This window comes from Ascaphus truei, chromosome 1 (assembly GCF_040206685.1).
Source record: "Ascaphus truei isolate aAscTru1 chromosome 1, aAscTru1.hap1, whole genome shotgun sequence".
NCBI lineage: Eukaryota > Metazoa > Chordata > Amphibia > Anura > Ascaphidae > Ascaphus > Ascaphus truei.
In genome coordinates, this window is record NC_134483.1 from 336,923,709 (window position 1) to 336,949,862 (window position 26,154).

Consider the following 26,154-nt stretch of genomic DNA (forward strand, 5'->3'; position numbering starts at 1 on the left):
TTATTTGCACTCTAAAAAAAAATATTTATTTCTGAAATTACACAATATTGGGGCTAAATACAGTATTCAGACTCCAGCAACATTTCCAATGTGAACTGATAGCATTAGTTGTACTGTAAAACAATATACATGTGTTCTTTTTACATGATGTAAATGTGTACTGTATATGTCATAAAAAAATCAAATTTATTCATAGCAGGATTCTGGAGTCAGAGCTGCCTTCACAATTCTGGTCTGCCCACCATAGGTGAACGGGACATCTCTGGTGTAGCACTTCTTTCTGTCGTAGGTATAGCAGGTGTCGTCGGAATTTGCACAATTGGCCTGAGATGCAATAACCGTTTCACCACCAATTTCTATTTCAACAGGGTCACATTTTTTGCAGCTATAAAACAAGTGAATACAGAAAAAAAGTCAATGAGATAAGTAACCACAACTAGTCAGTGTGATTACAACAAATATTACTGTCAGTCATATACATTCATTGTAAGTACATTTAAAAGAAAGTCCTAATAGATTGTTTACTTTATTGGCATTGTAAGTATCTATAGCAGTAACTTTCAAGAGTGGATCCTAGAAATACGTTGGCATCCCTAAAGGGTTTCATGCAATTTGAAGGTCATTTGAACTTTGTACCAAATACAGAAGAATGTACAATGCATCTGATCTCAGACGTGCTATCAGAGAGGGTTGGGATTCCTTACAATGCATCTGATCTCAGACATGCTATTAGAGAGGGTTGGGGCTCCTTACAATGCATCTGATTTCAGACGCGCTATTAGAGAGGGTTGGGATTCCTTACAATGCATCTGATCTCAGACGCGCTATTAGAGAGGGTTGGGGTTCCTTACAATGCATCTGATCTCAGACGCGCTATTAGAGAGGGTTGGGGTTCTTCAAAATTTCACCATATAAGTATAGGGTTCCTTAACCAAAAAAAACTTGAAAACCACTGGCATATCATGTGCTTTTGCATTGGTGATTTATACACAGAGCACCCAATCTCTGATTTGTGTTAGATTAGAGTGTACTTTATATTCATTTCTTATAAACCTATACATCTATTAGTTTATATTTGCTATGAATCTTGTCAAAAACTTGTTCTGAACGTTTTCTATAAAATACATTACAAATCTAGGTTTATTAGAGCTCATTTGTATCTATTCAATATGAATAGAAGAATGATAAATTGCTGCACACTATTATAATCAGAAAAAAGGGGATACAACTACTGGTGCTCCTGGTTCAGGATTCTCTATATCAATCCAGGGTATAACGAAGGGAAGAAAATCAGGGCTCCACGGATTTGCTCAATAAACTAATTTATTGCCAATAGACTTAACGTTTCGGCCACACAGGCCTTCCTCAAAAGCAGCCCTGATTTTCTTCCCTTCGTTATCTATTCAATATGCCATGAAGCTGGTTAATCATGTCACAGAAGTTTTTCAAATGAATACGCTCAGATCTTTTCTGACAAGGAGAAGCAGTTTCACAGCATATTGAAAAATGGGCCAATTGCACAAATACACTGGTTGTGACTAATCTGTGATCTCATTCTCCATGTCCCGCTAAACTTAACACAACAGTCCTATAGTAGTTGCTCTTGCAGTATTGGCGCCTTTGTGCAACCGGTTTCTCTTTTGCTGCTGCAGTAGATTACAAAGGCAAACTGAATATCTGTAGCAATATTCCGCTAGTAGCCATTTCACAGACTTTCAATTAAACATTAGGACCATCTGTCTTTACCACTAGAGGGGTGTAAAAAGTATTGGATGCGGCCCTATTAAAAATTATTAGAAATAAATATGGTTTGAAATGTACTGATTTACTTACTCTGAGGGACACAAGAGGACGTCTATCTGGATATGTGATCAATCCTGACACTGGTAGTATCAGATAGCCTTGGTTGTAATGTCTTAATATTTCAGACACACTTACCCTTTTAGCATCAGCAGTTTCATAGACATCAGTTGAGTCTCGCTGATAAAAATCAGTACTTTTATACTAGAATGCCATTTATATTGGTCCAGAACTCCCAAATCTTACTAATTGGGGTCCCCAGAGGTTGACAACCCTGCTATGTCTGGTGCTTTTAGTATAACTCGATTTTACCCCGCTAATCATTGTAACGATGTCACAACTATAAGAGAGTATCAGATGTTCTCAAAGAAGCTGAAATTGGGAGGTTACTTATGTATTTCAATACAATGAGATCTATTCCCTATGTACAGATGTATCAGGCTTCATTCTCCCCTATGAAGCATTTTGAAGAGAACTATACGTTGTGATATTCTGCACTATCACTGCCATTTAATCCTATGGAAACTCTGCGACATTCTGCATTGTTATAACAGGTTTATGTTCTGTTATCTGAGGGGACAATGTCATGCACTACATGTAGTAAATGACACCACAAATCCATAGTGGCCTCTTTATTCCCGGGTACAAAGATGGGATGTCTTAATCCTTTTATAACACCATATAAATGTACATACATGTTTTTCAATTTTAATTTGGTAGCCTTCCTGCACACATGAGGTGAACATGTGGAGAAAGTCATACCTGACCTAAAAGTTATCAACGTGGAAAACAATGAAATACTATGACCCATATTCACAAAAGGGTGATGCGCTTTAGCACACACTAACTCCCATTCATAATAAATAAGAGTAAAGAAGTGCTAATGCTTAGCACCCTTTAGTGAATATGGGCCTATGTGTGTGTGTTAACGAGCTGAAACCCTGCTGTAGTTGAAATATAATAGCTTACAGTTTTGAAAGGTTATAGACAAACTTGGTTCGCAGCGGAGACGTTGGATCTGAAATGTTCATTCTGCTTTTTATTGGAACCCTAGAGAAAATTAAAAAGAATATTATTATATTCATGAAATCAATACACAGCAGCTTATGTTACATCCATGTTTATTTAGACACTATAGTTAGTCATATTTCACAAAGCTTAAAGACCCATTTTAGCCCATTCACTTGAACGTGCGGTAAGGTGTCTTCTGATACTGGAAGATCGCCTATGGAATAGCAGCTCTTAGTAAATGTGGGCATGTATATTAAACGTTTGCACGCCTGAAAGTCCATGACACCGACATTCCAGCTAGGGAGCCACATACTTGACAGTGTAGCAATCACATGGCTCCCCAATGACATTGGGAATGGTAGAGGAACAAGAGATGGTAACTGGTACTGGTGTTTTGGTCATGGTTTTCTATGAATTGGGTTTTGCCCAAGTCCGCTAGTTTTTATTTTGGATCTGGATTTATTTTTGGATCATAGAAAATATGATTGTGTGTGTGTGTGTGTGTGTGTGTGTGTGTGTGTGTGTGTGTGTGTGTGTGTGTGTGTGTGTGTGTGTGTGTGTGTGTGTGTGTGTATATATAGATAGTGCAGAATATATGAGTTCTACAGTATTAGGTGATACCTTTTTTATTGGACTAACAATTTATGTCATAGGACAAGCTTTCAAGAGTTCTCCTCTCTTCTTCTGAAGAACTCTCGAAAGCTTGTCCTATGACATAAATTGTTAGTCCAATAAAAAAGATATCACCTAATACTGAAGAACTCATTTATTCTGCACTATCGCAACTGGACTAACACGGCTATTTTCTGCTTTAGATATAGATAGATATATATCTTAGTGAAATTTGATTTGTATTGATAATTCTATATATTAATGAATTTAATACAATTTCACTAGGGTCTCTTGTAACATTTTCTTTAATATATTTATATATTTCTTCTAGATCCTCCATGGCAGTCTTAACTAATGGGATATAGCTCCTCCCCTTAGCTGTGGTAGAACAATAAAGTTCTCACACAGGTATAAAGGTACTATATGTCCCTGTCCCTGCTTAGTTGTTTTTGTCCTACCCGCCACTTTTTACGACAATCTTGGCATTTACATTTTCTTTATAATTTCAGAAAGGCAGATTACCTTTATGGCATTGAGGCGGGCTGCTTGTTGTTCTCTCATGGCTGGCTGCTCTTAAGCGGATCCATGAGGGAAGGACCCCCTTACTACCAGAATAGACAAGCTGTCCCCCCTCCCCCACTTTGCTTCTACCAAGCGGAAAACTCCCCCAGGCAAAATACCAGTAGTCAGTGGTTGACAATACCTTGGATACCCGTACTGTGCAGAAATGCAATGACACGCATATGCATTTCAACCAGGTTCCATAAAAACACACGCGTACCACACAATGTACAGTAATTCATGCACTACACTACTGTATTTCTTCTCAATTTATTTATATACAGGCGAAAATGTCCAAGAGGCCAGCCAGCCTGAAGAAGAGTGAAGAAATTTGTATTTTTCATAAATTAATTTACTGTAATGTAATAAAATAGTTTTTAGGGGAATAAATGGTGAGTTATATTTAAATACCATTACATATAGCCTATCATATTGTACGAAATGAACAGCAATAAGGGAAAGGTTACATTGCATTTAGATTTTGAAAGCACACTAGCGCCTACTAGCATTTCTGCTGAGTATTTCAACCAGTGCTAAAACTCCTTTTTCCAGCCGTGACGCATTCACGGGTTATATTCCTATGGAGTGCAGGACACGTAGAAAATTAGCACTTTGCATGCATCGCGTAGCGACTATGTCATGGGGCCTCCTGGAATATCAGACCCCATGATGTAGTGGCTACGTCTTGGGGCACCCAAAAGGTTAAAATAAATCATGTATTTTATATATACTTATATTTACAAGGTCCGCACAATTCAAGGAAATTCAAGGGTTTATTGCTTGGGTGCATAGTCAAGTGTAGGTGATGACTGGAACATCACTCTCAGGTAGTTTGTTTTTATAATTAATAAATATATACTAATTCAAGGTCAATATTTCACTATTAGGACCATTGTCAATATGAAAGAGTGCTTATCACTATGGCCTTATTTGACTCAAGTGCAAAAGCAGCTGTCTGGTTGCTAGGAGACCCGAGTAAACAGAACGGTCCACTATGTTAGTAACAAGTATAAAGTGCACCCCACATAACAAGACACAGAAAAAATGCATAAACACATATATACAGACACTGGAAACTCAAAAACAGAAATTGGAAAATGAAATACCAGCTCCAATTTAGAGCATAGTGATATGCTTCACTGTCGTTTAAATGTGCCATGGGTAAATAGCAGGATACTACTGTCAAAAGTAGCAACAGATAGTAGAAGTTTTTGTTTGCGTCAGAAGTATTGTGTTCTGCATCACACAACAGACTGCAACAGTTGTAAAAGGAGCTTCTTGCTCAAATATGTCAAAGTGGGACCCTGGGATATACTGGAGAAGAGGTCATCCGGCTTCCAGAATTATAGTCAGGAGAAAGCAGGTGCTGAGGTTTAACTCTTCTCTACAAGACTTGAAGTGTCCTGCAGGAAAACTATATATATATATTTATATTACAGGGTTATGTCCTGGAATTGGATGAAAGGAGATTTCCCCAGCAGAGCAAAGGGTTATTTACATTAACATTTGGAATGTACTACTGAAGGAGACTGTGATGGCAGATGCAATAGATTCTTTAAGAAAAGTTTAGGCTTCTTTTTAGAAAGAAAAAGTATTCAGTAATATGCCAAATAAGTAAACATGGGAAGGATATTGATCCAGGGAGAAATCTGATTGCCATTACTTTTTTCAACCTCATCTACCATGTAACTGTGAGACCTGGTATCCATGCCCAACACTCAGAGGCATTAGCAGCCATAAGGGAAGAAACCCCCAATCCATGTTGTTGCTTATACAGTATGCAGGTACATAGAGGTTTAAATGTGTTGCATTGCTACACACTATAGCAGTCAGCATCCTGAAGACAAATTAAAGAAAGCAGCTCAAAGCATTCATTGAGACCCCTAGGGCAGTGTCCAGAAAGTGTATCCATCGTGTTTCACATAATAAGAGTTGCACAGAACAATTGCGTCCTTGTAGAGAAGGTGGGGGTGGGGGGAAGGGTGATCAATGATCATATATTTAAGAATGGGTAAGTATTGGTTCTGTTGATAGAGATATACTGTATAGCCACAGGTCGCTCACTCTTTTTGACTTGTAGGGCATACCGAATAGCAGATCAATTTTGCACAATGTGTTGTTTTAAACACTGCTCAGTCTCGAATACAGTACATAATGTAGCTCAATGTTGCTAAGGACTGGAGATAGGATGTATTTATTATTTTCTTAAATGTGTGCATTGGATCAGATGGTAAAGGTAAGTACTGTATGTTGCAGTGTCACTCAGTTGGGAGATAATTTCAGCTTGGTAATCCTTATAAATTTTTAATAGCCCTGCCTTAATCGCCCAGCCACGTGACAATATTGGGATTGTTGGATAATGATGATAGAGCTGCCCCATCCGTACATGATTAGAATATGATTTTATGGCTTTGTCAAGTAACGGGCAGGCAGACTGTCTATACCAACATCCTGATAAAAGTTTGAATAGATGAGTTAGAAGATGGAGGGTGAAATGTGCTTCTTCTTCTTTATTTTTTTTAACTGTCAGAACGTGATTTGGAGAAAAAGTATTTTTGTTTCAGATTTCTGTGTAATTGACTTTTCTACTCAGATTGTGTAGTGGTGGGTACGCAGGATAAACCTTTATGCAAAAGCGAAACCTCAGCTGAGCTTAGTGAGTACTTGGATGGATTGCATATTATGTTCTTTGATACATAGAGGGTTTTCAACACCATTTGTGGGGTCATTCCTCCTGTTGTGTTTCCAGGTTCTCTTGTGATGTGGATTTTTTTTTTACCTGGATGTGATCCCTAAAAAAATAGTGTCTGGGATATGTAGGATGGAATTTTTACCAACAAGGGATTGGAGAATAAGGCATCTAGGTCATGCCTGTTGAGGGGTTGTTTGCCCCGATGAGCCAGTGATATACATAAAGTTCCTTATAATCTAAGATCATTTTATTACATTTCTCTCTTTTGTTTTTTTACCAGATTGTCCCCGTAGGTGTTAATCTGTGTGTCCAGTTTAACCAACCAGTTCAATGTATTACATACAGGACACCTACAAGCTCATATTGAACCCCCAAAATGACCACAACATATATATAAGCATATAAGTGTCACAGAGGAGTGCTACTGAGCATGGCAATATATATTTAAAACCAGAGACAGAACATGAAACACAGACAGAGGATGTGCACTCAGTTCAGTGTATTGTCAGATTTCAGAGAGTCACTGTGGGATGTGTTAAATCAGAGGATATCAATACATATATAAAAGCAGGTAATTTGGTGCTTATTCCCTTTACAACTAGCAAAAATCTAATGTGCACTTTTCAAGATGCTTACTCATTTCTGCAAAAGTCTGGATTGCTGCATCCTATAGTGGAAATGTTTCTGATGTGGAAACCAGTACAGAAGCATTTGTCTTTGTGGTACTCAGAGAGAGATACTGTATGCCGTGTAGATATAGATCAACCTCCTGCTTCTTTAATCTAAGTAATATGTGGTAGAGTTATAGAGGCTTGCCTTGGCCAAAGGCAGTAGTGAGGGTGTCTTTAAATAATATTTTGTTCAGCATCCTGTTCCAAATAAGGCCTAGATTACCTCAAACCATGGTGGGAAAAAAAAAAAAGGATTGCACTTTTTTTACTCACAAAAATGACTTAATTTACTAACATTTATATCATCATAAAATCTATGCGGTAGGGGGAAAAATTCTGTTACATATTGTGAGAAATAATATAGTAATCTATTGTTTGCATCCAAATTGAGTTCAAATTGAGTTACCCCTTGACTAAAAATGTAGTTAATACTTGGCTTATCACGAGTGAAGATTGAGTTCAAAGTAAATGAACACTTGAGTTAATACGTTAGTTACATGTAACCCATCGACCCCCACCCAATCTCAGATCGGGCCCCCTAAGGTGTTCTGTGGTCGGGCTACATGTCTTAGTGTGGTGCATACCTGCTGGCAACAGGAGGGCCTGAGTCTCCTGCGGTGACATGGGGGAACAACAGGACAGGTTTCTGGGGTGGATGCCTTCGTTCTTCTTCAATGGTGCAGCGCTTCCATCTGTAGTAAGCCCCAGGGATACGGGGTGGAATCCCTACCACAGAAATCCCCTCCCAGGGATGAGAGATTCTCACACAATAGCTCCTTTTAACAGCAGACTCTTTATTCAGTCTCCAGCATCAGCAGCAGCAGCAGCACCAGTCAGGTACAATTAATATACACAGCCTACTAGCTGTTCTCCCTAAGGATGGTCCCTGCCTCCACTCTGGACTCAGGGCCATCCAGAGTGGGGCTAGCTCTTCCCTTACCCCCTATGCAGGGTAAGAGGTATTTGGTCCACCTATAGCTCACTATCAGCTCCACTCATCAGGAACCTAACTAACTCACTCACCCACCATTAAATAGGAAGTGACACTGCTCTTTGTAGCTTCCAGTAGGCACCGCCCCTGTGCCTCTTTATTGGACACAGGGTCAAGTGATCTACCTTCACTTACTCAGCACAGTGTCAGAAGTAGGGAAACCCCATGATAACCCCTGGCAACCTGCTCTTAGCAGAGATTACACACAGGAGGAGGATAGAAATATAGCCCCTAATCTTACCAGGGCTACACTCTCCCTCAGGTGGAATCCAATAGTCCCCACTTGGACCTAATTTGCTGGACCATCCTACAGGTGAACAACCTGTGAACATACAAACATAATTAATATGGTGTACACAGGACTGTAACACCCATGATGGTGACATAACGTAGCGGGAAACTCCCAACATGGAGAACCCTTAACTCAGTAATAATGACGGGGATCAGACTTCTTCACTTCCCGCCCATTGTGATCCACGATCTTAATAAAGAAAGGCTGAACAGGCCCATTCTCCGGCCTGTACAGTATGTTGTGCATAAATGTTCCTGCCTGTACTCCAAGCCTACATTACAGAACATATTTTGTCTTCCCTCAAATAAGCAGTGCTACCAAATTTCATTCTTATGTGTTCTACAACGGCATCTCTGAGCCAGGTGTCTCTCTGGTCCTTGATCTCCTGCATGATCGGTTCTGGTGCGTACGGGAACTCATAACCATGAGACTGCTGGTATCTCGCCACTATGGCTCTATCTGCTCGACTTAACTTAGCAAGTTTCAGATTCCCAACCTTTCCTGGCAGTACCCAGTACTTTGGCTCCTCAGGCGCAATGTCATCATACAGAATAGATAAACCTTTGGGTGTGATCACCTTTTGCATAATCTCCCTCCACCTATAGTCTAGCTCGTTAGCAACCTCCTGTGGAGAAAATGTGCCTACCTCCCACCAGTGGTCTACTGTGTCTTTCTTTATTAATACAAATCTGGTGTGGTCCATCCCTTCATATCCTGTGAATAATGGTGCCCACCATTTATCTCGGTGCTCATATGAGGATGACACACTCATACCTTCCTCGGACTCAGCTCTCGAGGACACACCAGATGTTTCTGCCTCAGTAGAGTGCAAGCCTTTACGCCTTCCTCTAATGACATTCTTGTAAACCGTGGGATTCATCTTGGGTGCCTTGGGACTTATGGTACCCGGTTTTGCAGTAGACTGGGACCCTCGGGCCCTACCTCTAGGTACATGGTTAAACACAGTGGGGTTAGGTACAGGTATCACACTTGACAGAGGTATCTCCCCATCAGAACCCTCATCACTTGTCACCCAATCCCGCCAATCAGTTGAAAACTTGGGCGTCTTACTCGGCTTACTCCCACTAGGACCCGGTGGCATTGGATGGGGCAGTGGCTGGGGCATTGGCGCTAGAGGCGGTGACCATAGGATCGCCATAGTCCATTACAGTGTCTCTGAGTCGGGCGATGCCACGACCGGTAGGTGCTTTCTTACTGTCTCTTACGGTAGCGTGTCTGGCTCCCCGCTTGGCCACTTGGGCCTTAAATTTCTCAAACTCTTCCTCCAGCCCAGCTCTCTTCAGCGAGGCAATCAAGGCTTCCGGGCCTCTGCGCCAGTCCGACCCGGAAGTGACGTCATCGTTGGTCGTCGTGGAATCTCCATCCGCCTCTTGGTCCCACACCGGAAGTGCGTCGAGGACCAGAAGGGGTGGCGGTGGACCATCAGGGTGTCACGGGAGACTCCTGTGGCGGGTAGGATCTCGTTGGCCGGAACAGCACGAGCGTAGTAGGGGTCACAATCAGAGGGTCCGAGGCAGGCGGCAGACAGCGCAGTCAGGAAACAAGCAGAGGTCCGAGGCAGGTGGCAGGTAGCGAAGTCAGGTAACAAGCAGAGGTCCGAGGCAGGTGGCAGGTAGCGAAGTCAGGTAACAAGCAGAGGTCAGCAACGAGGAGACTGGAACAGGACAGGGGAGCAAGTACAGGTCTGGGGGCAGGGACTGAGAACAGGAACAAACAGGGACAAGCCAGATTACCAGCAAGGGCTTTTACTGTGAACAGACTTCTATAATACAGGTACAGGTACAGAAAACAGATCAGGATCAGAGGCATGTGCAATAGGAGTCTGACGTCAACCAAAGGCAAAGGAAACAGACAGGAAGCAGAGCTATAAGACAGAGAGGAGAGCAACAAGAAGAAAGACAGACAGACAGAGAGGAACCCAGAGGAAACAGAAGGCAGCAGCACACCCGGTGGACAAAGAATAACTATGGCTAGACAGGAGGTCTAGGAGACCCTGACATTACTCCCCCCTCTCGAGAGCGTTCTCCGGACGATCCTCCAGGCTCTTCCCGGAGGCCTTGATGAAAAGTGGACTCAAGGTGACCCACCTCTGGTGGTTTGTCAGTGGGCAGTGGGTACTCCACAAGTACATTGGGTGCTGCAAGGAACCTCCAAATGGATGTGTTCAACCCAAAAGCAGGGGCAGAGACATCAGGAACGTGGGCATCAAGGACGGGTGCAGCCTTTCCAGATGAGTCAGTGGGGACACAGAGTTCGCTCTCCATGGTCTCCTCTTGCGACTGCCGTTTCTTGGCATCACCCAATGAAAGATGAGCTATTTGCGTTTTCAGCTCTTAAAGCTGTCCTTCTGCACTTCTTTTTCCACTCAAAGCAGTTGTCAGTTCAGCTTCTTTGGAGTTGAGTCGCGACTCCATCTCTCCCAGCTGACTTGGAACAAGGCTTAAATGTGTTTCTTTTTCTTTATTTCTGACCTGTAGCTGCCGGTACTCCTCCCAGACTTTGTCCAGCTGCAGCCGGGCCTTCTCATGGGCTGTGTGATTCAACACTTTGCAGGCATCAGTCATCTTGACCCCATAACGCAGTGTCAGGCCAGCCACATGACGGACGGACACTTCCTCCCTCTCTTTTTTGGCAAGCTGTGTCTTGAGCTCAGCGATCTGCGCCTGCAGCGCTGTGAGATACTGTGATGTGTGTTCAGCTGCTAGCTTTAGCTCTTCCATCTTTAGGCGTTGCTGCAATTTCCACTCCTCAGCGAGAGACCCCTGGTTGAGTGCATTTTGCAATTTTCCTCTCAGGGCTTTCAGCTCTTCACAATGATCATTTTGAGCTTGCTTCCATGCATCCCTCATTACGTCTTGGAGCTCTGACAATTCCTTTGCAAAGGTCTCAGCTGCCTGCCTTTTCCGGGTCTCTTTCTCCTGGGTGTACTGACTGTTAGAGATGGAGCAGTGTCTCTGCTCCTCCAACTCTTGTTTCAGTTTCTGGACCGCCTTGTGTTTCCTCTCATACAGGGTTACCTGGGCTCTAAGCTCCTCCTCCAGCGAGGCTCTGGTTATGCTCAGTGTGGCCTTCAGCTCCTCATGCTGTTCTTTGGGGATACACTGGGTACTCAAATACTCTTGCAGCATCTTTATCTTGTAGGCAGTCTGGAAACTTTCTTCCTGCAGAACTTGCTGCTTTTCTTCAGCATTCACCCATTTCTCCTTCGTGTCCTGCAGATGTGTATGCAATTCTTGCAGCTGACTCTGCAGCATATTTTCTACTTGTGTGCGCTGCTCCAGGGAGACACGTTCTTCTTGCAGCATCCTCTCTGCATTCTGCAGTGCTGTCTGCATGTCTATTTTTTCCCGGGCCAACTGTTTCTTCTCCTCTCCTAATTCATGGAGTTTCTTATCTCCTTCACTGACTTGGACATAGAGATTCTTGCACTCCTGGGTTACCATTTCAAAACTGCTATTTAACCCTTCGAAGATCTCTCTCAAAGAACGTAGTTCTGTGTTGAAGTGGCAATTCTTCTCCTCAGAGGCTTCCAGTTTTGCGCCAACTTGAGCCATGAAACTCTGGTACTGGGCATTATCAGCATAGGCCTTCTCCAGCTTACTTGACAGGATCACCCTGTCCCTCTCCAACTGCTCTTTTTCTTTCTCCTGGAGAACACACTTAGCAATTGCTGAGGATAGACAGCTTTGTAGTGCAGCCTTGGCTTCTTGCTCCTTATCTAAACGTCCATAAAGACAATCAATCGTTTTCTGTGCAGCTTGAAGCGTCTGAGTTAGGGCATCTTTCTTTTCTTCCACTATTCTTGGGATACGTCTGTGAGTTGCCTTAAGCTGCAGCATATCTCTTTCATCAAATGCAGACTCTGAGGTTAAATTTTCATTCTTAATTTCTTCTGCAACTTCCACAGTAATGCCTCCCTTCTTTTTCTACTTCTTTCTTGCTTTGAGAAGTTCTGAAGAATCAGTGGTACTGTGTTCACATTTACTGCTCAAGACTGTTTTCAGAGTGGGAGCCATAACTTCAGGCATACTGTAGGGAAACCAAACTTCCCAAGAAACCAGTAATGCAGAAAATGTGTCTTTAATGCAGAAGCATTAGAATGAACAACAGGAATATTAGACACAGAGAGACACAAGATAGGAGAGCTGCCCTTTTGAGACTTTAGCATCAGTCACGGAGATTTATAAATGCAAGGAAAAAACATAGACAGAGAAACCTGTAGTTATATCTGAAACTTTAGAAATCAGGCGTAGGGATATCATATAGACAAAGAAAACCTGCAGTTGAATCTGAAACTTTAGAAATCAGGCATAGAAATATCATAGACAGCAGGAAACTACTACAGAGAAAACTTGCAGTTAGATCTGAAACTTTTTACATCAGACATAGCAATATCAGACAGAACCTTGCAGTTAAATCTGAAACTTTAGATATCAGGCATAGAAATATTATAGACCGCAGGAAACTAATACAGAGAAAATTTGCAGTTAGATCCAAAACTTTTGACATCAAACAGAGAAACCCTGCAGTTAAATCTGAAATTTTTGATATCAGGCATAGGGATATCATATGTTACAGAGAAACAAATTTTAGGGGAACTTGCAGGATGCAGTAACAAAATAATGGAAGCACTCTTGTCTTTTGAAATGGGAACCCTGTGAACAGCAGTGGTCCAACCAGGGATGCAGAGACAAGCCTTGTTCAGAGAATAAAAGTCAGAGTCTTAAAAGGTGGCAACAGGTACTTCAAGGGTTAACCCAGGCACTGCACAAAAGAAAAATTTCAAAGAAAGGTGCACTAGTCTCTGCAGCAACAGTTCTAGTCTAAGCAAAAATGTTTTTTCGTTATGAACGCAATAATTCTTGCAGAACACTTAGCAGCAAAAAAAAAAAACCTTCCCAACTGGGATGTCCAAAAAAGAAACTAAAGTACTTATCTTCAACCATGCGGATGTGGTCTGCTGCAGCAGGCAGGAAAGGGTGCAGGCAGAAGAAGTATCTGTTCCAGCGAGATCCAGAAGTGTCCTTTGCTTTCTGTCATGGGAGACTCCTGTGGCGGGTAGAATCTCGGTGGCCGGAACAGCACGAGCGTAGTGGGGGTCACAATCAGAGGGTCCGAGCCAGGCGGCAGACAGCGCAGTCAGGAAACAAGCAGAGGTCCGAGGCAGGCGGCAGGTAGCGAAGTCAGGTAACAAGCAGAGGTCAGCAACGAGGAGACTGGAACAGGACAGGGGAGCAAGGACAGGTCTGGGGCAGGGACTGAGAACAGGAACAAACAGGGACAAGCCAGATTACCAGCAAGGGCTTTTACTGTGAACAGACTTTTATAATACAGGTACAGGTACAGAAAACAGATTAGGATCAGAGGCATGTGCAATAGGAGTCTGACTTCAAGCAAAGGCAAAGGAAACAGACAGGAAGCAGAGCTATAAGACAGAGAGGAGAGCAACAAGAAGAAAGACAGACAGATAGAGAGGAACCCAGAGGAAACAGAAGGCAGCAGCACACCCGGTGGACAAAGAACAACTATGGCTAGGCAGGAGGTCTAGAAGACCCTGACACAGGGTCGCGGATGGGCAGGTAGGCCTCAAGCCCCTCTCTCTCCACAGGCTCCTCCTTCACCTGGCAGGAATAAGGGGGTGGTGGAGTCCTCTTACCACTCCGCTGTTTTTCAATGCTCTTTGGTTCCTCTGGAGCCATCTCTGGTCCCATCTCCACTGCACTGGGAGTCGTCACGGCCATGGGACTTCTACACGGTTCAGGCCGCACCACCACTCGCCGTCGGGGGGTCTCCGGACTCGTCTGCTCCATCTCTGGTGTAAGTGGAATCTCTTCTTTACAGCTTGGGTGGTCCGCCGGCCGGCGCATCACCACCAATGACAGGCTTTCTCTCTCATCATCCGACGAGGACTGCAACGGCACCTCCGCTGAGGAGTCACCTCGGGTCCTTGCGGCACCGCCAGTGGGTATAGGTACGAAACGGGCCCGCTCCGGTACCACCACTGTGGTCGCGCTCTGCTCTGTCGGAGCACATCTTAGTAGCTGGGCCTGGGTCCATACCGCAGGAGTGATATATGGGACCAGGGCACCCTTCGCATCCGCCTCCTCCACTTCGATCAGCGTCGCTGGAGAGGCATCTCGCGGGGTCACGATAGCAGCATATGGCTCGATAGGCCAGAAGTAGAAAATGCCACACTGTTGGCACCGTGCTGTAGTACTTGGGGCCAGTCCCGGTAACCTGCATTGGGCGCACAGGCACCGCAGATACTCTCGGCCATCAACCTCCACAACCAGGAAGCCTCCCGGAAGCTGGTAAGTGTTCATACTTAGGTCAGCCATCTTTTGCGCAGGGGTTGATTCAATCAGCTTACTGGTTTGACAATCAGCTCCTTCTCCTTCACCAGTCAAGCAGAAGTAAAGTTCCTCAGCCTCACTTCCTGTCCCTCCTTCCGCTGGGGAGGACTGTTGGGATTGGTTCTCGGTGTGCCCCCTCCCTCTGGTGGAAGCTAGAGGCGGGGCACTCTTTCTCTTTGGGTGACGTGGGCTCATCATTTGGCCAGTCACTGCACAGGTGGGTGCGGCTACAGAGTTCGCGCTGCTCCCTTCTTTTAGCTGGGGTTCTGGTTTTGGCGCCAAACCCTTGCACATCTCTCGCCACATTTCTCGTGTAGCCTGCTTGCACGCAGCACGTGCGTGATCTAGGCTTGGCGGGAGTTGCCATTTTGGATCGGCTGCAACACGCGTTGCAGTGAATGGTGCCGCAGTCGCCATTTTAACCTCCTCCATGCTCCGCAGAGCACATGTATCTCTCGGTGCCATCTTTAGTGAGCCCTCTAAGCCCACGATAGCGCTACTCTCATTGCCTATAGTGCAACTCGTGCCTAGTCACTTACTACTCTCAATGGTGCTCTAACCAGTGAATATAACGCATGGCATGCCCCAGGCTAGGCAGAACTCTCTCCTTGTACACCGCACTCGCTGACGCTTCATCACAAGCACTATGTGGTGTGTTTTCTAGATACTGGCTAGTGTACTGGGCATTCCAGCAGTACGGGGCGTCAACTTACTTTTGGCCACTCATAGTGCAGACCCTATGCTGAAGTGAAGTAAGAATGAACAATTTATATTAAAAAGTAATTCAAGGTTCTGCGTACATCAGATAAAGGTAAAACAGGCATGTAACTGTAACTATGACAGTTGTTACCACTCAGTTATCAGGACACAGGAGAAGGCTGCAGCGGATCACCCAATGTCAGGAATCTGCAGTCATATCAGGCTGTGCTTTCATCTGCTGGGCTCTTTAGAAGCGGAGGGTTCCCTTTAGGCTTCCACGTAATCCAGGTAGATAAGTCCCAAGCTCCGTTTAGGAGTAGCTGGTAGAGTGACAGTCTCAACGATCAGGGTCAGCTCTGCCTCCCACGCCAGCTTCACTTAACCAGCAAAGTGATAGAATACTAAGGGTACTAGTAGATCAATAAAAGTATAATTCCAATTAGTTTCGTAGCAACTATAAAGGCTACTTCATCAGGGTCTGATGAAGTGGCCTTTATAGTTGCTACGAAACTAGTTGGAATTATACTTTTATTGATCTACTAGTACCCTTAGTATTCTATAACTTTGCTGGTTAAGTGAAGCTGGCGTGGGAGGCAGAGCTGACCCTGATCGTTGAGACTGTCCCTCTACCAGCTACTCCTAAACGGAGCTTGGGACTTATCTACCTGGATTACGTGGAAGCCTAAAGGGAACCCTCCGCTTCTAAAGAGCCCAGCAGATGAAAGCACAGCCTGATATGACTGCAGATTCCTGACATTGGATGATCCGCTGCAGCCTTCTCCTGTGTCCTGATACCCGAGTGGTAACAACTGTCATAGTTACAGTTACATGCCTGTTTTACCTTTATCAGATGTACGCAGAGCCTTGAATTACTTTTTAATATAAATTGTTCATTCTTACTTCACCATGAGCGTTGTGCGCTGTTTTGTGTTTTGTTTTGTCTAGATTCAGGGTCTTGGACCACCCTATCACAGCAGCAGATGCTCCTTATTGGTAACCTAGTTACTTATACTCACTTGGGTATTAAGTGGTTAATGCACTTTATTTCAATTCACTCTGTTTATTCATTATAGTTGCGCACTTGTACTGTGTTTTCCTATGCTGAAGTACCTGTACCATGTTAACCAGGCTACCCCCACAGGAATCCTACACTATCTGCCTCAAGGCGACTAGAACAGCTATAGCCAAGTGTACCCAAATTTACATCACCCTCTTAGGGCACCTAGGGTGTACTGTGCGAGAGGACTGTCTCTTCTGACTACCCTTAGTCTCCAAAAATGCCCATCCTTCTGCCTCACTTGCTCTGAAAGTGTACATACTACTTTCAGCTCTCCTTAGCTGAAAACCTGTCCTGATTATCTCAGCAGCGCCTCCAACTGTAACCCATCGACCCCCACCCAATCGCAGATCGGGCCCCCTAAGGTGTTCTGTGGTTGGGCTACATGTCTTAGTGTGGTGCATACAGTACCTGCTGGCAACAGGAGGGCCTGAGTCTCCCGCGGTGACATGGGGGAACAGGACAGGTTTCTGGGGGGATGCCTTCGTTCTTCTTCAATGGTGCAGCGCCTCAATCTGTAGTAAGCCCCAGGGATACGGGGCAAAATCCCTACCACATAAATCCTGTCCCAGGGATGAGAGATTCCAGTCTCACACAATAGCTCCTTTTAACAGCAGACTCTTTATTCAGTCTCCAGCATCAGCAGCAGTCAGGTACAATTAATATACACAGCCTACTAGCTGTTCTCCCTTAGGATGGTCCCTGCCTCCACTCTGGACTCACGGCCATCCAGAGTGGGGCTAGCTCTTCCCTTACCCCCTATGCATTGTAAGAGGTATTTTGTCCACCTATAGCTCACAATCAGCTCCACTCATCAGGAACCTAACTAACTCACTCACCACACTGTCCAGACAGACAGCCCATTAAATAGGAAGTGACACTGCTCTTTGTAGCTTCCAGTAGGCACCGCCCCTGTGCCTCTTGATTGGACACAGGGTCAAGTGATCTACCTTCACTTACTCAGCACAGTGTCAGAAGTAGGGAATACCCATGATAACTCCTGGCAACCTGCCCTTAGCAGAGATTACACACAGGAGGAGGATAGAAATATAGCCCCTAATCTTACCAGGGCTACATACATTTGAATTAACATCTCCCTTAAGGGTTATGTAATAGGATTCTTAGTAGACCCTATGGAATAAAATGATATAATTGGATTTAACAGAGGACATGATAAACAAAAATAATGAATGAAAAGTTAGTATTTTCATTTCTAGGGATACATTGGAATGGTGTCAATGTTATCATACTGTACCAAAATATGTTACTACAATGACAATTTCAATGAACTAATAGAAATAGTTAAATATACACTGGCTTTTATGTAACAAGTATCAAAGTTGAGTGAATCTAGCCTTAAGGTTCGGAGACCTGCTCTCATTAAAGGATTCCATACAGTTGAAGCCATGGTACATGGACAAGGGATATTTGCAAGACAAAGTCAATAATAGATGAATAGATGTTGTGTGCTGTAACAGGGTGTGGATGCAATGGCCTCCATATTGTTGTTAGCTTCAGGTAGGTGAGCACTGCTACAGAAGCGATGTAACCTGAAGGATATTGTAGTACGTATGAACCCTGCGCACGGCAACGATAGAAAATGTAAAAAAAAAAACAGATCTCTCTCCCAATACAGGTTGCAATCGTTGTCCCGCCTATACCACATTTAGATACATGATCAACTGAGTCTCCTTCAAACATCTGCAACGTGGATTTTCTATTCTGATTAAACACCATGTCATCCGTACATGCGAATGTGGTCTACATATTTATCTGCCCTTGTGAGCAACATGATGTACAGATGCAGTGGCCGTTATTCGAATAAATCTTGGCACCGTTTTCGTGTGGGCTGCTGTACTCCATGCGACATGAACGTGGCCAATCGTCCCAGGCACACGTGTTTATCGCGGTTGCTTTGTTTGAATTTCATGGATTGTGTGCAATTAAATGCAATTAAATTAATTAATTATAATGTGTACAGTACTGTGCTACTGTGCTACTGTGTCAATTTCAGGTGTTTAAAAGCCAGAACACTAAAATGCCATTTTCTGCACTCGCCTGCACTCGCGTCTAAAGGCGGTCACTCAGAGATAGAGATGAACTAAACTTTTACACAAGTTCTAGTTTAACAAATTGTGGCCATGGAATCTTCAGCACCTGCTAGTATCTAGAGTATCTAGAGCAGGGATGCGCAAACTTCCCCCCTGCCTGGCAGCCACAGCTTTCACGCCCCCCCCCCCCCCCCGTCCAAGTACCCAGCGTCAAATGACGCTGCGGGTCATATGATGTCACGTGACCCCGCGATGGCATTTGATGCGTATTGCCATGGCGACGCTTTGATGCTGCGTTGCCATGGCGAAGCATCCCTGAAGAGCTGGCAGAAAGCAGGTAAGGGAGTTACAGAGGCCTCCCCCGGCATTTAATTTAACCTCTGTAACCACCGCGCCCCCCCTAGAAATTCTTGCGCTCCCCCTGGGGGGCTCTTGATCTAGAGCAGGGGGGCGCAAACTTTTTTCCCCTGCTCCCCCCTGCCGACAGTCTCCTCACTTCTGCGTCCCCCCCTCACCCCCACTTACCTCCGCTCCGGCGTCATGACGTCACGTTGCCATAGCAAGGTGACATCACATGACCTCGCGGCGTTGCCATGGCGACGCGGGAAGGAAGCCGCCGGAGCCAAGGTAAGTAAAGGCTTACAGAGGCCCTGCAGCTCCCCCGGCACTTAATTTAAGTGCCTTCGGGAAGCGCACGGGGCCTCTGTAAACCCCGCAACCCCCCACAGGCAGTCTCGCGCCCCCCCTGGGGATCGCGCCGCCCATTTTGCGCAACGCTGATCTAGAGCACCTTGACACCAACTTTCGTGAAACCAGCTAGCAAATCTTGGCAGACGTGCTAGCGAATTTTGGTAGATATTTGCACATTTTTTACATTTTGTGCATTATCACATAAATTAATTCAGAAGTACTCATTTTTTAAATCTGCAAATCAAACAGCCTTTGCCCAATATTTCGAGAAATTGTGTAAATTTTATTTTTCTTAAGAAGCTTGTGGAAACTTTTACAAGTGAACTGGGGCAAGTTTGCCCATCTCTCCACAAAGAATTCATTATAAATTAATTATAAATAGAGGTTTGCCTTATGTTTGCAATACAAAGAAGAACTGTTATCCACTGATTCTCTATGTCTGGATAATTTTATTAAATCTGTCTAACAGGAAAGTAACTCCCTGAAAGTCGAAGGATGTTCCTTTAGGCAGTTTCTAATTAAAGGTGGAGCAATTCACTTAGCTTTTTAATGTGTGATAACTGTTACTTGTAGAACCTGTTCCGCTAACATTCCTCCATTTGTGGTCATGAAGGGAAAACCCTGACAACTGCCTTATTACTAAATACTATGGATTGTTTACCGGAAAGGGTGTATTAACACAGGTGCAATAAATGCCTATCATAAAAAGCTTTCAATACAATGTAGATTACAGAACCAACAGAGAAAGGCCCCTACTTACAAATGAGCACTGCTAAGCTGTGAGGTACATGGCTTGAAATTAACATATGAGGCCATATTTACTCATCAGTCTTGTGTCATAAGTCTGAAAGAGTGAGTCAGTGAGTAAGGCTAAGGCCCCGGTCACGCCGCTGTAACGCGCACCCACGATATTGGCGGCGCGTTCAGCTGATTCCCCGGTCTGCAGCTCACTGCAGGAGGAGAGACCGGGGGGGGGCGTGGCGGAGGAGTGACGGGGGCGCGGCCATGACGTCACCCGGCAGGTTCGCCCTCATTGGCTGAACCGCCGGGGGGCGTGCCTAATCGCTCAACGCGAGTCCTGCTCTCAATTTTTTGAGAGCAGGAGCAGCTCTCGCCCGAGCGCTTGCGGCCCCCCCAAGCAGCGGGCCCGGCGCCATTGAGGGGAGGGCTCTCGTCCATGCAGCGTCCGCCACAGCGGACGCTGTAGTAGGCAGCGGGGCAAGGCCTAAGGCTACTGACTGAAAACAATGACACAGTGACCTTGGGAAAGTCTATTTATCTATTTATCTCCATGTGTCTAAGGCAGCAAAAAAGCTCTATGGGGCAGGGACCGGTGCGCAAAAAATTATATGTAATAAAATGTATTATTATGCTGCATACACTATCAGCACTATACAAGAAAATGCTGTTACTATTGTAGGTTTTAAGGTATCTTCAGATTCAGAGGGTGTCTTTACGGCAGAAGAAGATTGCTTAGTAAATACTGTATAGGCCAAAGTGTCTTAGCTCCACCGTATATATAACAGCTGACACCGGATCTTTCTAAGGTCAGTTCAACAAACACAAGTCCACTCTTCTAATCCCCTAAATAGCAAACTCACTCTTTAATAAATGCAATAACGCATACTGCATGTAAAATGTCACCATAGCGCAGGAAGGGCACTTGAAATCTTAGGTGCTTTCAGTAAATGTTAGAGCTGAATCAGGATTTGCATGAGAAAGACAGAATTGTTTTTATGGGTGCCGTTGCCTTATCTTTTTTTGCAAGATCTTTAAAAAAAAAAAAAGGAGAGACAATTGAGAGGACAACTGATTGTAGTAAATTCATGTTATTTACTAAACTGCAGCCCCAGTCAGGAGACTCTGCGTCCCATCTATGCTAAAAGAAAGAAAAAGAAAGAGCATTTCACTGGGAAAGCTCAGTTAACGTCAAGTTAATAAGAAAGTTATATCCGTAAAGGACAATAACATAATGCTGGTACCTGCTTTCTTCTGCAAAGAACAACTATAATGGACGTTACTGATAATGTCATGCAAACAGGTGTTGTCATACTGTAGCATCACCTATCCACTAAAGTCCATTATGGTTAACACAGGGACTTAATATTACAATACTTAAGTCATAGCTAAACCTTCCTTTTTGAATAAAGCCTGGCAAACAGATCCCAATACTCTAGAAGCCATCTTTCCTGCTCCCACTTGTGTTCCTGCCCCATGTTGGTCCACCTCGCCTACCACTATAAGTTCTCTGTAGGATTTGGTTGTAGGCCTGGGATGGGTGTCCTCTCTAGGCTCCTACACATGCTCTAGTACTGAGTTTCTTAGTTAGTAGCTCATTACAAAATGTTTTAAATAAACTTGGCATTACTCCCATCCAGACATCGTGATTTTGCTGTGTCTGTGTCGGATTTTCAAATCTGCTGCCCCTAAGCACTTACATACGCCGGCCGCCTCCTTGCTCCCGCCACCCTTCTCCTTCCGATTCGCAGCGTGAAATGACGCCAACATCACTCCACATGACGTCTCGTTGCCATGGCAAAAATGAGACGTCATGACATAATTTGGCGCCGCACCGTCACGTTGCCATGGCAACGAGACGCCATGTGACGCCCCATTGGTGACGTCCACAGCGTCATTTGACGCTGCGAATCGGAAGGAGGAGGGTGGCATATGTAAGCCCTTCCCTCAGGCCCGATAAGCCAGAGAGAGCAGCAAATGCCACCCTAACATTTTGCCGCTCTAGGCCCACGCTTAAATAGCTCTGTGAATAACTCGGGGAACATAACTTCCGATCCTGTTTTAGGTAAAGCCACTTCGTGTTCCCTGATTTAACAGAGCTTTGTGTTAAAGAGCAAAGTGAGAAACAAGGACATGCCAGTTTCCTTCCAATACATGTATAATGCAGTGTGAATAAATTATATAGTCTATGTTGCCATCTAGTGTTGGGCAAAGCACATGTGTGTATTTAATAGCATTGGTTACTGAGCTTTAGTAAATTACTGTATGTAGTAAACATTCCACTGAAAGGCATTGAAACATTTATCAACTGTATTAATATACACTCCAAGCAAATATTTGGACTGTATTAATGTGGACTATGATGCTATCACAAGTGGCCCAGACTTAGCTAAATAATCTCCTAAGAGGTTTATATTAAGTACCACTCCGGGCCACACTGATACTCTCTTTTTCATCTACAGTACAGTAATTGTAAAAAGAGATCCCCTCCCTCCCCAAACTGCCCTATCAGGAGTACCCTGATGTTAGTTACTATGTACAAAGGTGGTACCTGAACTTACCTTATTACGATATTTCTCTCTAAAATCTCTTCATTCGGGTTTTCTTTAGAAGGGACAAATTTAGAGGTCACCTTGACGCACTTACATTTGTTATCCACCAAGACATGCTCATTGTCACCATAATCCTGACCTGCAAATACATTACACTGTGTTTTATTATTTTTAATATAGCATCAGAGTGTGCAGAGTTGTTCAGAGTTGGCATACATAAATAATAAAATACATGGCATGATCATGTATTTATTACATTATTTTCAGGGTTTCAGGGACCCATGTCAGTGAAACAAGTTAACTTGATTTAGGCTACACCAGCATTACATGGATTTATAGGGACGGATCAGCTAGTTTAAGAGGCCAATGGCCAGATCTAATGAAGGATGGATAATAGAATTGGATTATTTTTATAAACCTCAAAGAAGTTAGTAGTTCTTGAGCTTGGAGAAAAGAGAAGGTGTGTGTGTGCGTATACATTAAGGCACATATTTACTAAGTGTGCAACACCACTAATATGAATGGGCCATAAAATGTCTTACGGCATAGCACCACTTAGTCAATATGGCACTTAACCATTCAGGCACAGGTCCTAGTGCCCTGTGGGCCCAGCTGGCACCAAACCCCATAAAGAAAGAAAATGTGTACACTGAAGCAAAATGCAGCCCAAATACACTGTGGCCAAATGAACATGCAGATGCACAGGTATTCAATAAACAGGAAGTATATAATGAGACCGTCTTCCCATATACGAATCAATATAATCATGAAGATGACTACTGCGCACTGGGGTTTAAGTAAAACAAAATGTGTGTGTGTGCGTGTGTATATATATATATATATATATATATATATATATATATATACACACACACATACATACACGCACACACACACACCATTGTTTGTAGGTAATATTTTTCGATACAGTGTTATTATCCTCCCTCCCACATTGTTCTGCACTGTTTATATATTCAAATATAATTAATTTTACTTACATCCCAGTGTTCAGTAATCTTCATGTAATCTTTTTATGACACCCAATATGTCTGTACCTAGCTGAGGTTGTCCCTGTCTTTTAATAAATATAACACGCCATTACTGTAACTGTGAAAATGAACCCCCTACTTTTTAATATCACTTCCAAACATTCCCACAGAGATGGACAAGTGTCAAAGAGGTAACACTACAAAGCAAAGGCTTTCCAATGATTATGTACAATATATCTATTTCTATGATGCATTAAAAGTTTTTGTTGGTATATTTAACCCCCTCAGCGCATGAGAAACCTGCAATCCATGACACAGGAGTTTTGCATATCCCTCTGGTTCTGAGCCCAGTCACTGTAAGAGGGGTGAGCGGTGAACCAGGACAAGGCACAAATGTTTAAATTACGAGCATTAATCTCTTGTAGCTCTTGACCCACTGCCATCCTTCGTGTTCCAGAATCTGCTCTCCAGTCACACTGGTGCTCTATTAGTACAGTGCAATAATATTTCCCAACCCAATGATAGCATAGCGTTATGTTGTTTCAGTCTGCTCAACGACATCTCTAACTAAACACCACTCGGTTTAAATGAACTTTTAGTCAAATCTAAAAACATAGTGGATGCAAAGTTTATACGTTCTTTAAGGTCTTATTCTATATATACCAAAGAGGCAGTTTGATCCGTTTTCACATGAAAATCCCCATAGAATGGCCCCATTAATACCAGTGGAGATATTTTTTTCCAATTCTAGCACAGTAGCACTACTTGTTTTCACAATATATAATTGTTATATGTAATATGTTGACACCAATGACTGTATGTAGAAGCATCATTTTGTAACCTGAACATTTTCAGCTCACCTACCTGTCACAAAGACAGACCCACAGAACAGTAGCAGCACCGCTGCGAGCCAAACACTGCTTTTCTGCATCCTTCCACTCCTTCTTCTTATGGAGATGTCCAGGTAAAGGCTAAGCCTGGACTACTATAAGAGGGGGGAGGGGAAGGCCACCGCAACTGTCTGCTTCTTAAAATAACCACCTGGCTGCAGAAGGAGGTTACAGTACTGAAACCAGATGTTGTTTGCTGAAGTTTGTCTTGAGCTGTCCCTTGCTGAATTGTGGTGAATAGTGTTAAAGGGCAAGTCCCTTCTCGAACAAAAGTGAACTCAGGACAGTGGCATTACTGTGCATGTAGCTGATTGACACATTCAAAATAAAATCGGAGAAATATACTGTAATAATATTTTTTATTATTTAGTGCTATAAGTGTAAACAGCGCTGTGTTTTTAGGAACAAGGAGCTCCTGCCCTGCATCTGCTTAAATGTTGGTGCCTGAGTCTGGGGGAGATGAGGTGACTGCCCAAGGTCTCACTGAGCGGACACTGGGATTTGAACCATGTTTACCCACATCAACAGCAGTAACAAAGAAAGCATATTGCTTAACAGGATGCAAATAAGTAAAGCTGTTACTTAGAAGGTGATTAAATCTTTCTAAGGATAAGGAAGCCAATTACACAGATACATCGTTTAAAAAAAATTGACCTGCTATGTGGTACTGCCCCTATACATACCCCTCCAATAGCAAATGGGCATCCAATTCTATAACAAATAAACAATCAGTAAAACTACATGTTTACAGTATCACTGGTAAAATGTACAGTTATAGTAATTTTTTAAGAAAAGAGAGGCATTTCAGAAATATTCTCCTAATGTCTGTTTTTAGAGAATATATATATATATATATATATATATATATATATACACACACACACACACACACATAAAGAGCTCTGCCCAATACTGTACCATTTTTGGCATTTCTTAACCATTACAGTGCCAGAGGTCCGGCGGCACCAGAGTGCTTTCGGAGTGTCCTATTCAAAACCATGGGATCGCTTCGGTAGCGAGCACGTGGGTCGTTGCCAGCCCCTTGATGAAGTAAACAGAAGCGGAACACCCGTTGGAATATTGAACGTAATCTCCACTAGCAAAATACGCCTGGCACCCGGCCTGGCATACATGATGCCTCAGAGGAGACCCATGTGTCCCAGCTCTCACTGAAAAGGTGACGATAAGGCACAGTACCGCTGCTTTTTCTTGTGAGACACTTCGACCACTGATAACAATATGCAGTTTTGTTTGTTGATTTGCAAGTAAATCTTATGAAAGTGATAAACTGAGATAACGTGAGCAAAATATAAATACATTCTTTTGAAGGTGTTCCACTGAATTTCCTTGTTATGTGTCATTAACTTAAAATGAATTGTGTTTTGTTGGTCTGTATATGAGCAGTGTGTGTATCCTGCCAGTAAAGATGTGCATAAGTCTTGCATATTAATTTGGAAACTTTTTGGGAAATATATAAACTTTTT

At 43.5% G+C, this 26,154-nt stretch overlaps 1 protein-coding gene across 1 annotated transcript; it reads right to left on the minus strand.

Annotated features, from left to right (window-relative positions):
• JCHAIN (joining chain of multimeric IgA and IgM) lies at positions 1–24,786 on the minus strand. The gene is made up of 4 exons (XM_075577716.1): positions 24,645–24,786; positions 22,801–22,930; positions 2,770–2,850; positions 1–385 (listed from the first exon to the last, which is right to left on the minus strand). The coding sequence occupies exons 1-4, from the start codon at positions 24,709–24,711 to the stop codon at positions 187–189; spliced, it is 477 nt and encodes a 158-aa protein (XP_075433831.1). The 5' UTR covers positions 24,712–24,786; the 3' UTR covers positions 1–186.
• Positions 24,787–26,154: the final 1,368 nt, after the last annotated feature.

Bases quoted from the DNA above. Each gene is read 5' to 3' on its own strand.
- JCHAIN (XM_075577716.1), bottom strand. From the start codon at position 24,711: ATGCAGAAAAGCAGTGTTTGGCTCGCAGCGGTGCTGCTACTGTTCTGT. The intron at 22,931-24,644 runs GTAGGTGAGCTG...ATGTATTTGCAG, and splicing joins TGGGTCTGTCTTTGTGACAG to GTCAGGATTATGGTGACAAT. The intron at 2,851-22,800 runs GTAAGTTCAGGT...AATTTTCTCTAG, and splicing joins GAGAGAAATATCGTAATAAG to GGTTCCAATAAAAAGCAGAA.